General features: G+C 41.6%; 1 protein-coding gene across 6 annotated transcripts in view; it reads right to left on the bottom strand.

The window, feature by feature from the left end:
- PLEKHG4B (pleckstrin homology and RhoGEF domain containing G4B) overlaps window positions 1-17,895 on the bottom strand; it is a 240,910-nt gene that overhangs the window by 148,330 nt on the left and 74,685 nt on the right. For 5 of the 6 annotated variants that reach the window (XM_061588482.1, XM_061588481.1, XM_061588480.1 and 2 more), the window contains exon 2: window positions 8,551-8,748. The exons of the other annotated variant lie outside the window; for it this stretch is intronic. In XM_061588482.1, coding sequence (XP_061444466.1) covers window positions 8,551-8,748 — 198 coding nt within the window. The remainder of the gene's footprint in view (window positions 1-8,550; window positions 8,749-17,895) is intronic. 6 annotated transcript variants of the gene reach the window in all.

Raw genomic sequence — 17,895 nt, 5'->3', positions numbered from 1 at the left:
TCCGTCCCTGGCCTTTCTTTACACCCCCCCCCAGCATATGCCGGGTACTCATTTTACCGACAACGGATGGATGGAAGGCTGAGTGGACCTTGACCCCTTTTACCGGAGATTCGACTTCCTCCTTCCGTTGGAATCGAACTCCGGCCGTGAGCAGAGCTTCAGCTGCATTACCGCTGCTTACCACTCTGTTAAAATCCCAATCAAAAGGTTAAATTATTTGCAAATCTGTGTAAAGAAAGACCGAATGTTTTGTTCTTACAAGAAACATATGTAAAAGAACAATATAATAATGTTATGCAAAATTCCAAACTGGGAGTAATGTATGCACCAGCAAGTTCCGCAAAAACAAAGGGAATAGCAATGTATATACATTCTAAGTGCAGATGTTAGAGATAGAAGGTGATCATCAAGAAAGAGGTTTAATTCTGCAAGTGAATTTTTTACAAATGGAAGTGCTCTTCCTAAATGTTTATGCTCCAAAAACCGAACATAAATTCTTTTACCAATAGTTGACAAAGAAAATAGGAAAGTACAAAGGGAGTGAAATTATTGTAGGAGATATGAATCTGGTTATGGATAGTAAAATAGATAAGTGAGGGGAAATACATTGAAGAAAGAGTTACATAATTAATATAATTTATGAGATGTGTGGAGAGAACGTGGAAGCGTTTTATTCTAACCCTTAAAAAACGTTCAGAATAGATTTATTCCTAGTATCTCCAAAAGTTTCTATATTAGTAAAGGCAAAAATACTGCCATCACTGTAGGCTGACCCCAGCTGTTTAGAACGAAACCAAGGGAAGGACAAGATATAGAAGGGATGAACACTTAATGAACTTCTCTTGAAAGATACCAGAATAATTCAGAAAATAAAGGAGGATTTAAGAAACAATCCACAGTATAGAAGAAATTAGCAACGTGTTAGTATGAAATGCAGGTAAATCTGTTATGAGGCAATTTATAAATATGGCAGCATGGCTAAATAAGAGAAAGATGCAAAGAAAGAAAGTGTAGTAGATGAAATGAAAAGGTTGGAGAAAACCTATAAAGTAGTAAAAAAAAGAAATTGAAAAAGCAACAAAAAAGAAATTAGGTACTTTGGACACACAAAAAGTATACAAATATGTCTTTGAATATGGAAATAAGAGTAGCAAATTGGTAGCAAATAAGCTAAAGAAAAAACAAGATGAAACACTGTGTCTGGGCTCCTGCCCCAAAACAACAGGAAGTGTACTTTATTAAAGCAGATTAATGGTACAGACTCAGAGGCATGGAAGAATTAAATACAGTCCAGGAGCTCTTACAAGGCAAAAGGTTAGCAGGAATAAGTCCAGCCTAGGTGCAAGAGCCAGGGTTCACAAGTCCATGATCAGTAACAAGAATTCCAAGGCTGCACAGTAGCTGCGAAGTTGTTCCAACAAGTGTCCCCACCTACCTACCAACCTTCTAAGCAGAGGTGTAGCTGTCCTGCTACTAATGGGAATCTCTGCTCCTGCAGGAATTCCTAGACTGAAGGCTGGCACTACATCTAGGTGGACGTGTCTCCTCTTTTTTCTTGATGCACTGCCTCTCCCTGGGAGACAACAATGGGCCCATCTCCACCTCTGAATCCCCTTGTCCTATTACATCAGACTACGCCCCAGAGACCATCCTCTGGCAGGGAAGTGGCCTCTGCACACTCTGACAGCCCCCTCTCCTCCACAGGCAGAAGACTAAGTCTCTGGGACTCCTGCTTCAACGGTGGAGCCATGTGAGTCCAAAGACAGGGGTTCACTTCATCAACCATCACATCGCCCTCCCCCTCCCATTCATTTTCCTCCAGTGCCTGCCACTTCTGGTCTGAATCAGTCCTTAGAGGGGATAATGACACAGTGATTACCTGTATAACCCCCCTCAAAGGGTAGGAAAAGAACAGAACAAAGAGAGATTGTGCAAGAGTGTATAGATTATTACAAAGCACTTTATGGTTCTCTGCTGCCTAGTGAAGAAAAGATCAAGGACTTTTTTAAACAGGTAAACATACCAAAATTAAGAAATTAAGATAAAGAAGTTATCGAATAAGAGATAAGAACTGAAGAAGTAGAGCAGGTGACAAAAAAGCTAAAAAAAGGGTAAGACACCAAGTCTGGATGGATACATCCCAGAATATCCCAGAGTCTTTCACGGACATTCTAAGTGCACCATCAACAAAAACATTCAACAAGTGACAGGCTCATGGAGAAATCCTTCAAGAGTGGGAAAATGGAAAAGAATTCTTTTATGGAAGAAAGGGAACAAAAAACACACTCCTATAGATCCATGACTTTTTAAAACTTTGAATGCAAAATCTTAGCAGCCATATTAACTGAAAGATTAATATGTGAAGAAAGATCAAGCTGGTTTCATTAAAGGTAAGAATATACATTGGATAAGAATATACATAAAATAATGAATATAATACATTTTATTAAACAAAACCATTAAAAGCAGCAAGTATATAACTGGATTCTGAAAAAGCATATGACACTAGAATGGGTTTATTTGAAAGAATGTCTGAAAAAAAATTGGATTCTAACCTAAAGTTAAAAGATGGGTTAATGCAATTCATAGTAACCCAACAGCCTGTCTACAAATAAATGGAGAAATAAAAAAAAAACCCTTTAACTTGAGAGAGGCATAAAACAGGGTTGTCTCCTGTCAGGGTTGTTATTTATAATGTCAGCAGAGCCATTAGCAGCATTATAAGACATCATCAAGTAATTAAGGGGACAAAAATCCAAAATGAAGAACATAAGGTTGGTTTATATGCAGGCAATATTGTGATTTTTTAATCAAATGTGAGCAAAACAGCAGTATGAGGAGATAGCAGGCCTTTAAATAAACACAAATAGAAACCAAATGCTGGTCTAGCAAAATAGTGCACTCAATATGGATCTGGAAATTGGTTGTGTACTTTAAAACAAGTAGATAAAATAACTTATCCGGGAGTGGTCATAGGTAAAAACTGAGAGAACAACTACAATATTAAAGCAAACCTGAAATGATCTCTTGTCCATTCTAGGGAAAATAAATGCAGTCAAAATGAGTGCACTCCCCAAACTGAATTTCCTATTTCAGAATCTGATTATCAGGGCCGGCTCTAAAGGGCGGCCAGGTGGAGTCCTGGCTGAGGGCCCTTGGGGCTACAGGGGGCCCTGAGAGGCTCCTGCGCTCCCCTTCTGTAATCTGCGGCAGCTGCTGCGGATCACAGGGCAAGAGCTTCCGAGCCACCCGCTATTCCCCCATTCTACCTACCTTTCTCTGTGCTGTTTTTTGCAGGGTTGCCATCAATCAAGATGGCGGCTGAGGTTTCCCTAAGGAGCTGAAGCCTCTGCCGCCATGTTGGTTGATGGCAGCAATGCATGCATTCATGCCATCTACCAAGATGGCAGCAGAGGCTTCAGCCCCATAGGGAAACCTTGGTCACCATCTTAATTGATTGCAGCTCTGCGTGCACAGTGTGCGCAGCCGCAAAAAACAGCACAGAGAAAGGTAGGTGGAATGGGGGAATAGTGGGCGGCTCGGAAGCTCTTGCCCTGTGATCTGCTGTACCAATCCTGCCACAAATCGCAGAAGGGGGGCACCGGGGCCCAAGGCAGGCTGCTGCCCAAGGGCCCTGGCATGCCTGGGGTCGGCCGTGCTGATTATACACATTTCAAAACAAACACTGCAAGAATGGCAACAATTAAGAAACCAATTTATTTGAGACAGAAAGAGAGGCAAGATAGCTAAAAAAGCAGCTTATAAAATCTGGAAGGTTTGAGCATTCCAGATGGAGGTTTGGCATTACAGATGTTGCAAGGTACTATAAAACAGGAATGATACAGTGGTTTGTAGATTGATTTAAAAAAATAGTTTAGGCCTACAGAAGAGGATGCAATATAAACAGATTTGAGAAAAATATTAACGGGAACAAACCAAGATTGGGGGAAATTCCCAATATTTATATGATTTATATAGTTTTCTAAACTATGTAAGATAATAATAGAAGAAATAAACACGCTCGTGTGACACAATTGAAAAGGAAATGGAACAAAGATTCAGATGTACCTGAAGAAGTGTGGAGTCACCTATTTAGCACATTTTTCAAGAGCAACCAATTTCCAGGAAAATTGTATGAAGGTGGCCATCCAGTGGCACTGGTCACTCTGCAAATATAAAATTACGAGAAACATAGGAGATGGACCATGTTGGTTTTGTGACAATATAAAAAGTGGGTTTTTTCCATCTATAGTGGTGGGGTGCATCAAAGTAAAGCAGTTCTGAATAATGTGGTTGAGATAAGAGACTGTTTGCAAGCTGAAATTCTGTTAGATCCTCTGATCTGCTAAACTAAGTCCCTACAACCATATGAGATCCAAATCCTGTATATCTTAATCACTGCAAGATTATTATATGCTAGAGCTTGGGAAAATTCCCACATACCAACTAAACAAGATATTGTTAGAAAGATTTGGAAACAGTTACCGTAAGTCTGATTAAATTAAAAACGCTAAAGAATTAGAGAAAATTACCAAAGGGAACTACATAAATGGAGTCTATGTGAAAAGACGATTAGGATATCAGGTGTTGGTGCAGATTTTATTTTTATAAGCCCCCAACCATATATACAATGCAGAGGTCTATTAGTCACAACTCAAGATGGACAGAATGCAACATCGTTGCATTCATGATTAGACAGAACTATAGGCACAAGCTACAAATTTCTGCAACTCTGAACTGTTCTTTTATTGATTTTACTCACAGCACAGCAGAGCAGTAGAGGTCTCTGCAACCCCCTCTATTCAAATAATCCAAGGTCCAAGGGAAGCAAGCTAAGTCTCGCCCATGTTAAGGACTCAGGACTTGCTGAGAAGGAGGTGGAGGGGGGCACTGAAAGCTGCATTTCTCCTTTCTTTTCCAAAAGGAAAACAGCCCATCTCTGCTAATGTGAAAACTGACCAACCACAGTCACAGTGAAGGAGGAGGCAAAGTCACTTTCCTTTCCTTTATCAATATTTTCTTTCAAAATATACATAATTTCTTTCACAAACCTTGATATTTTATTTCATTTATTGATATTTCATTTCAAAACATCTACAGTAAGGCCCCGCTAATACGGCGGGTTAGGGACCAGGCCCCCACCGTAAAGCGGAAATCACCGTAAAGAGGGGCCCTACTGTATATTTTGAAAGAAAATACAGGCATACCCCGGTTTAACGTATGCAATGGGACAGGAGAGTGTACTTTAAGCGAAAATAACCTTTAAGTGAAGCAATTGTCTTCACTTGTATTGCACACAATCACCACTAGATGGCAGCAGCGTCATGCCAATAAAGTATACGTTATTGCGAAGCGCGCGAACATTAAGCGGGGTATGGGGACGAATGGAGCATGTACGTTATAGCGAGGCAATGTTAAGCAGGGCAATGTTAAGCAGGGTATGCCTGTATTGATATTAATATTTTTCAGGGAGGAAAAAAAAATGAACCAGTAAAAGCTGTGGATAGCGGTCAAAGAACGAAATCGGCACTGTTAGTTAAGTCAAGAGAATGCTTTCGAAACAGCTCTGGCCAATGACTCTCATCCCTGATCCCGACCTGGAATGGCTGCTGCTGTGCATCAGGAAGATGACCAGTGGCACTTGTTATATATGGCCTGTCAGAAGGTAGGGTTCTGAACATTTTGGCATTCACTTGCAAAACATTTATTTATTTATTATTTGATTTATATCCCACCCTTCCTCCTGGCAGGAGCCCAGGGCGGCAAAATATAGCTAATAACCTGGGCCACATTTCAGAGAAGGGGCCAATAATAGTATATCACTAATATACTACATTAGTATATCACTACTATATATTCTATATAATAATCACAATGTTAGTATATAGTATATTTTAGTATATAGTATACACTATATAATAATCACAATATTAGTATATCACTTCCATCGCTACCTGCTTTCAAGATCTATAGGCCTGCTTGCAAGCAGGCCTGGAACAGGTTCTGGCCCCACACTCTTGGGACATGTGATTGCCCTGGGTAATATTCTGAGAGGAATAGGGAACAATTCCCATTTCTCAGCATTCCCAGATTTATAGATTCCTACGAGGAGCATCCCACATCCCTTCTCCCAATATCCAGAGGTTTCCTAGCTGAGACCTCACACTAAGCCTTCATAGGTTCTCCATTGACACCAGGGGGAAGAAATCCTATTTATCCCATTTTCTTCAAGAATCACCTAGAAGGTCATCGCCCTGGTCTCATTAACCAGGAGGGTGGGAGAACTGGGAGCACTGTTAGTTTGTTGTTATGCTCCTTCCTGTCATGACCCTTGTATCCAGCAGTGATTTGGACACTGAGGGAACTGGGACAGGGCTCAGAGCTGATTGCTGAAGATAGGGAGACTTGTGTACCTGAGGCTGTTGGACAGGAACTCCCAGAAGAACGGACCACTAGGGCCTATACAGTCAGAGTCTGAACCCTCACAGCACCTTCCTCTGAGCCTGAAGAACCAGATGCCTCCCATCACACTTCATATACCTGTAGGTGCAAGGAGTGTACCAGGACGGAAGTTACGGAGCAGAGAAGGAGTGCCCTTCTTCAGACCAGAGGGTTGGCCTTTTAAGGCTCTGGAGTTCTCTACGAGGGGGTGGAGGCTGGAGGAGGTAGTCTGGAGACAGAGGTTTAAAGGCCTGTGTGCTCCCAACCCTTGTTGGAGCAAGTTGCTCAGCTGGAGCGATCCATGGTCCCAGCAGCCTTGCCTCCAGCCTTGCCGCTTTCTCTGTGAGGTCTGGAATTGGACCAGAAAATGACACTTCTACTCCAATAGATTTTCTCTGCCCAGATCCAGCCTTCATGCCTTAAGTAAACTGTATTTTCACAGATCCCAGAAGATTTGTTTTTGCCTGATTTTTGCTCTATTCTCCCACCTCAGGGAGAAGCAATGGCAAAAGCTTGACATCGGCCATGCTATCTGGATATATATCAGAAGGTTTCAGCCACTCACACATCCATTTAGGCTGTTTTGTATCCTATAGGACAGATGCACAAGGGAAGATAGTCTCCAGACATGCTGCCTGCAGATGGGCTAGGGTATAGTTTGCCCTCTACTCCAGAGATATGGGATGCCCCCCTTCTTCCCCTCTAGAAATCACAGCACTTTCTGCATGGAGTAGCTAATTTGGCTGTCTCGAGTTCATGCTCTAGTAATAAAGTTAAATTTTCAACACCTCATCCAAATTCTGAGACCTGAAGAAAGGAAGCACACACATGTATGTCCTACAATCACAAATCATTTTTCTTAGTCCTCTTACCGTTTCTCTGCCCAACAATAAAATCTCTTTCCCTGCAATGCACTATGATCACTTTCTATAGCTGGTAACTCAGCACAAGTTTATTATACAGCCACAAGAGTGGCTGTATATATAGCCAGCATGGATTTTTCACATTCCGCAATGTTAAACTGAAAATACCCCCCATGCCATTCTGATGCTTCCCATAAGTTCATTTCAAAACCTTACAAAACTTATAGTCCTGAACTCAGAAATGCTTGCTTAACAATCCTCTAAATTTTCATGGCAATACACAAAACAGTCAGAGAGAATCAAGAGTTCAAAGTGTAAAAAGAGGGGGGGGGGGGAAACCCAGACCCCTTTTGGACTTTTTTCTGTCAGTCTTCTCATAATTTGTTGAAATTAATTAAAAATCAGCCACATTCACAGAGTACCTGTAATCCTATTGCTAACCTTGCCCCATACTCTGACCTTCATCTTCTGCAGTTTAAAAGTGTAAAAAATGTCTGGCTGATCTTTAATTAATTTAAGAAAGTTAGCATTTAACTAAATGATAAGCCCAGGCATGCTCAGTAAGAACCAATTGTCAGTGTTCTAAAACTCACAGACTCACAGCTGCTGGGTTTGCCTAATCAGAGGGCCACACTTACATCAGACCTTTATTTCACTTTAGACAGTCATGGCTTCCCCCAAAGAATCCTGGGAAGAGTAGTTTGTGAAGGGTGCTGAGAAGAGACTACTAGTCCAGACAGAGCTCCAGTGGCCAGAGTGGTTGAACAGTTAGCTGCTCTGACTGAAGCTCTATAAGGGAAACGGCATCTCCTAGCAACTCTCAGCACTCTTCACTAACTACACTTCCCAGGATTCTTTGGGAGAAGCCATGACTGTCTAAAGTGAAATAAAGGCCTGGTGTGGATGTATCACTTGAAAGCTCTGGTTGAAATTTGGGTGGGAGGCTACATGTGCCTGCTGTAGAATAAAAAGGTGGGGAAACGCTGAAAAGCAATGATACTGTTCACAATGTTTTCCTTTTGGAAAGGAAAGGGGCTTTCCCTCTGCCCAGTGCCCACCCACCCAAACTCCTCCCTTCTCCCTCCCCTCCCCCTCCCCATCAGTGTCTTATGCACACTTTCCTATGGTTATCTAGGGTTTTATTTGCTTAGCAGCTAAAAGATTAAACAGCATCTTATTTTTCTTTCTTTCTTCGATAATGAACAAAGAGTTTCTGTTTTGCCAGAGTAGGTACAAACATACTTACACAGGTTTCCCGCTGGATACACTGTAAAACTCTCTTGGCAGGAACAAGGAAATCAATTAGACATCTGAGACCATCTCCACAATAAAATTTTTCAACAATGCTGAAAAGCTGCCACAGAACAGTAGCAGCTGTGGCTTCAAAAGGTGGATATAGAGAGGAAAGTGTATTCTGGATATAGGTATCGAGGGATTCAGAGTCCTGAAATAAAAAATCACAGCATTAGCTACTGGGAAGGAAATATAGATTCTACACTGAATATAATAAAATATTAACTTTTAATGCACTGGTTTTCAAACTGTATCCTAGCAAACCTGGGGTTCCCAATTTTCAGGGTTTCTTCAACGAGAAGAGCAGTAATGCTGGATAAATGTCCCTAAAAAACAAGTTTGCCAACTCTACCAAATTCAGGGTGTGGTGGTGTCCTTTGGAAAAGAGAGGGATCCTCAGCTGACAAGTCAAAATGTACAGTAAGCAGACCCTGGAGATAGAAAGACCATCACACAGAAGGGTAGCTCCCTTTGAATTCATCTCCCTCATTGGCTGAAAGGGCTGCCAGTCCAGAACCTCTTTAGGTGGATTACTTTTCCAAAATTCTAAGAACTTTTGTCCCATACTTACACATACAAAAACATTTTCAAAAGTTGTAAAACATCAGACATACTGTATTTTAATGCATTCTGCCTCTCTTTGGATTTTTTTTTGAAGTAACTGTCACTATGCCCAAGTGTGTGCACTCCACTACTGTACACCCCTTAAGGGGAAGGACTGTACCTCAGTGGTAAAGCAAATGCTTTCCATGCAATTAAGTCCCAGGTTCAGTCCCTGCCATCTCCAATTTAAAAGGGATCATTAGCTGGTGTTATGAAAGACCTCTGCCTGGAACTCTGGTGGTAGATGCCAGTCAGAGTAGACAATACTGGATTCCCAGACCACTGCCTAAACAATACAGATCGCTCTCCTAGAACACTGTATGTGGCCATCTGTGCCTTGAGCCAAGGCTCAGGAAACACGCAGACAACATCCTTAATGAATGAACTGTCCTCGTCTCTGCTATTACTGTAACCTATTTGCACAGGAGTTGGCATGGCAATGATCCCCTCCCTGGTAGGAAGTGCACTTGTGTGTGCATAGGCTCTTAATTTTTGCTTAGGCTCTTGTTTTTATTTTTTGAGAAAAAAATAGCCAATATCTGCCAGACGTTGAAGTTACACTTCAGCTCCCAACCCTTGCTAATATGAATGGGAAGGAGGATTTGTAGGACAGAATTAGTGCAAGCTAATTAGTGCACACCCACCAAGTCTCCACTGTAAGTACCCCCACCCCAAGCCATCCTACCTCTCCACTCCCTGCGTTTGTCTCATAATTTCCTCTTAGTAACTGTGGAAGCCCCGTCTGTATAAACATTTTATTATAAAAGCACCTTCCTTCCCTTCTGAGTCACACAGGGAAACTCTGACCTGCATCATATTAGCAGAAATCTAAAGGGATTCCAGAGAAGCTTAAGGCAGCAAGGGTCAGAAGAAAGGAAAAACATAAATGTTTGTGTTTCTGGCTATCTTTTCCCTGCCAATGATTTTCAGATTACACTACATCAATGAAACCTTAATGTTTAAGCAACACAGCCTCTGAGAACATCTTTCCAAGAAGTTTAGTATTGGCAGACAAGAAAGATTGCTTGTAAAGATATTCTAAATCATTCACTGATTCAATAGGGATAGTATTAAACAAATTTTTAACATGATCTATCCTGTGATATCATAAAACACATTTTATTTTAGGCACGCAATTTACAATTTCTATGTGTACACCTAAAATGTAACCTGTAAATGAGACAAACACATCTAATAAAATTGTTATTATTAGAGATCTATCAGAAAGAGTCGTAATGTGCTAAATAGCTTTTGCAGGGCCAAACTGGACAGAACGGGAATAGCCTCTTTGATTGTTCACATACAAAGTGGGCCATTTTAACATGAAAAAGGGCAAATGCCATGTATGAGAACAGTAGCACCATCCCATATTAAACACTCTCCATCCCCCATCATAAATTCATCACTACTTATTCAGTGTTGGTTGTTACTGCCCCTGTGGTCTGTTCTGTAGAACAGAGACCTTATCACTGTCTTCTGCCTGCACACACATTGCTGTGACAATGGCTTGGCCCCAACACATAATTCTTCAAAAAATCCAACATATAAATTCCCAAGCAAAAGACCCATCAAATGTCCGGACTGCTACTTTTCCCTGTAATTGGTAACACTTAGCCAATCAGGACACAATTATTTACATATTTATGGTGTAAGGAGGAATGTTGGTGAGCGGCATCCGCAACTAATCAACTTCAATCAAGCATGCATTTCCCTCCACCATTGGTCCATTATGTTCAACTTCATCAGGCCCAGACAAAGGAGAGGAGAGTGGTGGGGGCTGAGCTGAGCTGAGATCACCTCAGCCTCTGCTGCAGGTAAGGGGGGCAGCTGAGGCAAGGTGCTGCCACAGACAGCAACTTTCAGACAAGGAAGTCCCTTCTTGCAATTTAATGGCCCATATTAAAGTGCCAGCAGCAGCCTTTGGTCTCAAGTCTTTCTCCCCTCCTCAGGAGGCTTCCAGACTCTTCGGCGTCTCTGAGACATTTTTCCAGCCAACCTCTGGATTGTGCTGATGCTAAAGGAAAGGATATACATATCATGAGATACAGCCAGCAGAGCAACAGAGATATAATAATTGGGCCCCACCAGCCCAAAGGACCAGCAACCATTATGTGTTGTAGGAACAGGGAGGTGAACTCTTTCCCACCTTTCCTTTCTGTACTCCCCATTACCTTAGGCCAAGCCTGGATTACCTCTGACACTGGAAATGGGCTGGAGAAAGTGCCTGGAGCAGAGGGGGGAAAGGTGGAGGAGGGGTGGGGCTCAGTTCTCCTCTTTTGGTTCTCCATGGACTAAGGCTCAGGGCCCTCAGTTCCCCATCCACCTCTTTTGATGGCAAAATTAGACACAAATACCCTGCACTTTAATACATGGACAGATGCAGCTGCACCAGTCACATTCACTTTGGCTCCAGCAACTACATTTAAGCTGGTGTCTAGCAAAAGGTTTTATGGACCAGTAACTTTTGTGACTGCTTCAGTGGGACCACTATTTTAGTTGTGTGTTTTTGTTTGAACTATTTATATTCTACCTACTATTTGTGGCAAGATATGCCACAAATAGACAAGAATGACTAGGGAGAGTGAAAACTGTGTATGAATATCCCTCTCACTGGTCCTCAAATGTTCCAACTGTCACTCTGCTTCTGACTCTTTAAGTCTAAGCCTTCAGGGCTGATTTCTGAGCAAATGGCTACTGGAGCAGCCAGATGTTAATCTCTCACAGATACGGTTGCCAGGCTCAGGGCCTGAGAATGATCCTGTATCTTTAAGAGAAGAGAAGATTCAGCCAAGTGCAGGTTTTCTTGCAACACTGTAATGGGAAAAACCACAAGGTGAAATTCTCCCTTCCCCCTGTGCAACTTTTAAAGATACAGAAGACCTCTTGGAGGTTGGGCCAGGCAACCCTAATTTGATCATATGCATACTTTTTGAGTTCAATGGCATTTATTTCTATGCAATCATGTTTGAAAATGGAAATGGACTGCCTTCAAGTTGACTGAACATATGGTGACCCTTTGAATAGGGTTTTCATGGTAAATGGTATTCTTTCTTTTTTTTTAATAATTTTTATTCAAATTTTTCAAAAGACAAACAAAACAAAGTAAAAAAACATAACAATACAACAAAAAAAATAAAAATAAAATAGTTGACTTCCGATTTGTCGCAGATCAGCTATAAGTATATAATATACACATAGTCTATGTACGCCACCTAGAGTGGCCGTTAATTCGGCCAGATAGGCGGCCTAGAAATAAAATTTTATTATTATTATTATTATTATCAAACCTGTCCCTTAATATATACATACAGGATCACTTTTCTCCATAGGCTATCTTAGTTAATCGTCAAATCCCAATATCATCATTTTATTTTGATCTTTCAACAAAAAGTCTAAGAGAGACTTAGACATGGTAAATGGTATTCAGAGATTTTACCATTGCCTTCCTCTGAGGCTGAGAGGCAGTGACTGGCCCAAGGTCACCCAGTCAGCTTCATGGCTGTGTGGGGATTCAAACCCTGGTCTCCCAGGTATTAGTCCAACACTGACCCAGGGGAGGGACAGGGAGGGGAGGAGGAGGGGAGATTGGATGGGTGGGCACTGGGCAGAGGGGAAGCCCCTTTCCTTTCCAAAAGGAAAACATTGTGAACAATATCACTGCTTTTCAGGGTTTCCCCCACCTTTTTATTCTACAGCAGGCACATGTAGCCTGCCACCCAAATTTAAACCAAAGCTGTCCCTGGCCATATCCACACCAGACCTTTATTTCACTTGGGAGAGTCATGGCTTCTCTCAAAGAATCCTGGGAAGTGTAGTTAGTGAAGAGTGCTGAGAGTAGCTGGGAGACGCCTTGTTCCCCTCACAGACCTTCAATCAGAGTGGCTGACTGTTAAACCACTCTGGCTGCTGGAGCTCTGTCAGTGGAATAGGAATCTCCTCTCAGCACCCTTCACAAACTACACTTCCCAGGATTCTCTGAGGGAAGCCATGACTGTCTAAAGTGAAATCAAGTGTGGTGTGGGTGTGGCCCTCTGATTAGCCAAGCCCAGCAGCTGTGAGGCTTTTAGAACTCTGACAGTTGGTCCTTACTGAGCATGCTCCGCGCTATGATTGGGTCCCAGCCAAAATTTATTAAATTAATTAAAAATCAGGCAGGCATTTAAACTGCAGCAGATGAAGGTCAGAGTATGGGGCATGGTCAGTATTAGGATTACAGGTACTCTGTGAACATGGCTGATTTTTAATGAATTTCAACAGATTATGAGAACTCTCAGAGAAAAAAGTCCAAAAGGGCTCTGGGGGTTTTCTCTCTCTTTTTACACTTTGAACTGTCTATTCTCTCTGACTGTTTTGTGTATCGCCATGAAAATTGACAGGGTTGTTAAGCAAGCGTTTCTGAGTTCAGGACTATAAGTTTTGTAAGGTTTTGTTTTGAAATGAGCTTATTGGAAGCATCAGAATGGCATGGGGGTATTTTCAATTTAACATTGCGGAATGTGAAAAATCCACTGTGGCTGTATAATAATCTCATGAATGTACATATAGAGTAATGAACAAGAGGATATATCCCTGCCCTGAGGAGCTTGCAATAAAAATTCAACATAATGGAAGGCTTGGAAGAAACATGGAAGCAGCAAGAACAGGCAGAACAGGCATGTTTATCACTTGATGACTATAGCACGGAGCGTTCACACATGCCTGTGCAAATGAGCCATTACAGATCAAACTTCTGGATTGCTTGGCTACATAAAAATGTAACTTTTCAGGTGAAGTTTAATCCACACATTTGGCAGAGAGTCATCAAGTGCTATACATGCATGTGTGAACCACAATTTACACTCCTTGATGATTAACAAAATGATCTGACACAATTGCTAGATTTATGTGGTGCTTAAAATAGCACTGGATTGGTTTCTCTCGATACAGACTATGCAACATTTCAGATTAGTAGGGAAAGAAGACAGAATTAAATTGGAATGACACTGCTTGGTCTTTTGCCTGGCTTTCTGCTTCACATAGAAGAAAAGGTGCCTGGGTTTTTAACTCTGCAGATATACTGGCTCTTCCCAGAATGTTGTTTTGGTGACGGAATCTTCATGGTTATCAAAGCATTCCAGACACTGAGAGCTCACTGCTGGCCAGCATCCCAATGATTTATTTATGATTTACTAAGCCCTTCTTGGTGTCCTCCCAAATGCAGACTGCGTGAGTCAGTGGTGCAAGCCTAAAATTGACCAGCTTCACAGAGTACTGGAGAAAAAAGGCAAAACATTTCCCAACATTTCCTTGCTGGATCACATGAATGGTCCATTGAGTCCAGCACTATATATCCACCACTTACCAAAGGAAACAAAGAAAATTCAGTAAGTGGTTAAAGAATCAATTGAAAATATCAGGGAAGTCCCTCAATCCCATATTTTGGATATGACTCATCAGATAGGAGCAGAGCCACTGGAATACAGTGCTTTCTATTCCCATCCCAACAGGTGATCTAGAACAGCCTTCCCCAAACTTTGTGGACTCCAACTCCCATCAGTCCCAACCACCATGGCCAATGGTCAGGGATGATGGCAGCTGCAGTACACAATATCTGGGGGCCACCACATTGCCTACCCCTGATCTAAAATATATCTCAAAACCTTATCTGAAGAGAACAGAAAACTTGAATACAGGCTTTGAAATCTCTATCAATCTCTGACACAACCTTAGAAAAGCATACAAAACATTATTCTCATGCTAGCACAAGACTAGGCTGAAGAAAATAACTATACAAAAGTCACCATATTTTTTTTCGCCAAGAGCTGCCTCTCTCCACAGGAATAGCCTTCTCCCATTTGCTCATGCTACTTATTTAACCTACAGCTGCACTGTCCAGTCCAGGCTTAACAGTTTTCACCTATCTCATAAAAGTAGTTCAGCTATAAACTTGGACTTCCCTCTGATTTATAAAATCAGAAGGTGAAAAGGTTACTGGTTTTCTTATTTCGATCCAGCCACAGATTACATGTGAAAAGGAAAAGAAGGAGCACTGGATGAGTCAGTTTATAAACATTTTGGCTGAACTCTTTCCCTTGTTCACATTTGGGGGCTTCAGATAAGGAATTTAGCAGACTACCCTTCTGTTGGAGTCGAGCTCCAATAAAGCACCTCTTGCTGTAGTTATATTATTTTGGTGCTGGTACCAGGAGAAATGTTCCAAGGAGGGAACTCACATTCTTCACCTTCTGACTGCTCATGGTTCTTCTTTTTGGTGATGGGGAGCATAAACAGGTCCCACCCAGGTAATCAATCCAGTCTTTTAGTCTATGCATAAGTACAGAGATGTTTAATGACCTTTTGATTATTTACTTCCCCTATAAACTATTTCTCTCAATGGAGTGGTGCTGGTAGTAGAGAGATAAAGATCACCCACTTTCCCCTATTTGCTGACAGTCCAGCTCATCTGACTAAGACAAAACACTGAAGACAGTGAGGGCAGCACAGCTGTTTAGAAACCTTTTTTAAAAGCATGGAAAAGTTAATTCCTGGTAAATTTCAACTTAACATGTACCCTTTCTGGCACAGATGCACTATCTGCTCATAACAATCTTCTCACATGTTTATACATGAAGAAAAATAATCTCCAGTTTTCCATATATACTCCCGATCATCATATCCTGACCCCATTGTAACATATCATTCTTAACTTGTTCTTCATAGAACAAAGTGTGTATATATTTTAAATATTAAACGTCTTGCAGCGCTCAAATTATAAGCATTTTCAGCATCTCCTAAATAATACCCACTTTGTCTTACTGTTTCAACCCCATCTGGATGAGCGGTTTGCAACAGGGACTGGGGGAATGGCCCTCCAGTGGTTCTGCTCCTACTTGGAAAGCCAACTCCAGAAGGAACATTCAGAAGGGCCACAGCTCAAAAACAGAGCAGCAGCTTTGCATGCAGTTCCAGGTTCAATTCCTAGCATCTCTAGGTAAGACTAGGCATGTCACCCGTGAGAAACCCTGGAGAGCTGCTGCCAGCCAGTGCAGACAATGTTAAACTGATGGACCAATGATCTGAGTAAGTATAATGCAGCTTATTATGTTCCTATAGTCCTAGTTTTGTTAGCTTCCTAACCTTTAAAATGTATATATAGCTCGGGACACAAGTATTGGAAGGATTGCTTGTTGCCACATGAAACAGCTTGACTGGTAAGATTATTGTCTGATATCCTTCTCCGGGTGACCCCGCTAAGCAAGACTAGGTAGACAGTGATTGGGGAAAGGGCATTTTTAGCTCATGGCACCAGATGTTTCCAGGGAGGTTCCCCTGGCACCAAACCTAGTGACTTTTAGGTGCCAGGCAAAGACCTTTTCATTTATTTATGCAAGACTTGAAAAACCTTAAAATGCCGATAGCGCTATTCTGTTTTAGCTACTGCTGAGGAAGGGAAGGGCTGTCGCTCAGTAGTGCAGCACATGCTTACATGCCCAAGGTCCCAGATTAACTCCCAGCATATCCAAGTACAGCCAGGAAAGATCCCTGTCTGAGGGCTAAAGCACACATTGTCTTTTTAAAGACATACAGCATGTGGGTGGGGTGATAATTACCAGGATTAAGTAGGCTTGGAGGGGAATTTAACATTTTCCTCCCTTGTTTTGATCCTGAGGGAAATCCTTCCTCTGAAGCTGGTATTTGCATTGGAAAGACACAGACAGTTAGATCATAAGAACGTAAGAAGAGTCTGCTGGATCAGACCAATGGCCCATCTGGTCCAGCATCCTGTTCTCACGGTGGCCGACCATGTCTGCTGAGATTCTGGTAATTATTAGCCCTTCCACCAGATGATTCTACTGACATTTTAGAAGACCTGAATGCTAAGTGTACACTCACATTTAAGGTCATGTGTAGTTTGGCCCTGAAACCCTGAAGAAGTGACGCCAGTCAGTATAGACATACCGAGCTAAATGGATCCATGATCTGACTCACTGTGAGGTAGCTTCTTATGTTCCTATTATCTTATATAGTCTGCTTTTTTAATGTTGTTTGTACTTATTATTTTATTATTTCAACTGTGTAAGCTGCTTTGAATATTTTTTAGTAAATGAACACTTTAATAAATTATTTCATATAAAATTTCCCATACTGACAGTACCCCTGACAGGTGTAAAGCCATACAGAAAAGAACACACTCCACCAAGTGGTGAAAGCAGAAAATGCAGCAAAAGGTTTACAGTACATTCAAACCCAGCATGAAAAATTCATTTGCACATTGAATTAGAGTTGCACTTTATGTTTTGCTGTAACTGTTGGAATAGCTTAACAAACAGAAGAGTGCCTAAGCCACTTGTGCCTTCTCATCGGTCAGCAACTCTAAAGGTGCTGCTGGATGCTGTTTTGACCTGAAGTGACCTCTAGAAAGACAAGGAATTTCAGAAGAAAATCACCCTGTGCTTTATAGATTACAGCAAAGCCTTTGACTGTGTAGATCATGAAAAACTATGGAATGCTTTAAAAGAAATGGGGCTGTCACAGCATCTGATTGTCCTGATGCGCAACCTATACTCTGCACAAGAGGCTACTGTAAGGACAGAATATGGAGAAACCGATTGGTTCCCCATTGGTAAGGGTGTGAGACAGGAGTGTATTTTATTACCCTATTTGTTTAATCTATACGCAGAACATATCATATGGAAAGTGGGATTGGACCAAGATG

The sequence above is a fragment of the Rhineura floridana genome, chromosome 11 (assembly GCF_030035675.1).
Source record: "Rhineura floridana isolate rRhiFlo1 chromosome 11, rRhiFlo1.hap2, whole genome shotgun sequence".
In the NCBI taxonomy this organism is placed as follows: domain Eukaryota; kingdom Metazoa; phylum Chordata; class Lepidosauria; order Squamata; family Rhineuridae; genus Rhineura; species Rhineura floridana.
Note: the sequence above shows the minus strand (reverse complement) of the source record. Positions and strands in the feature narration are given on the sequence as shown.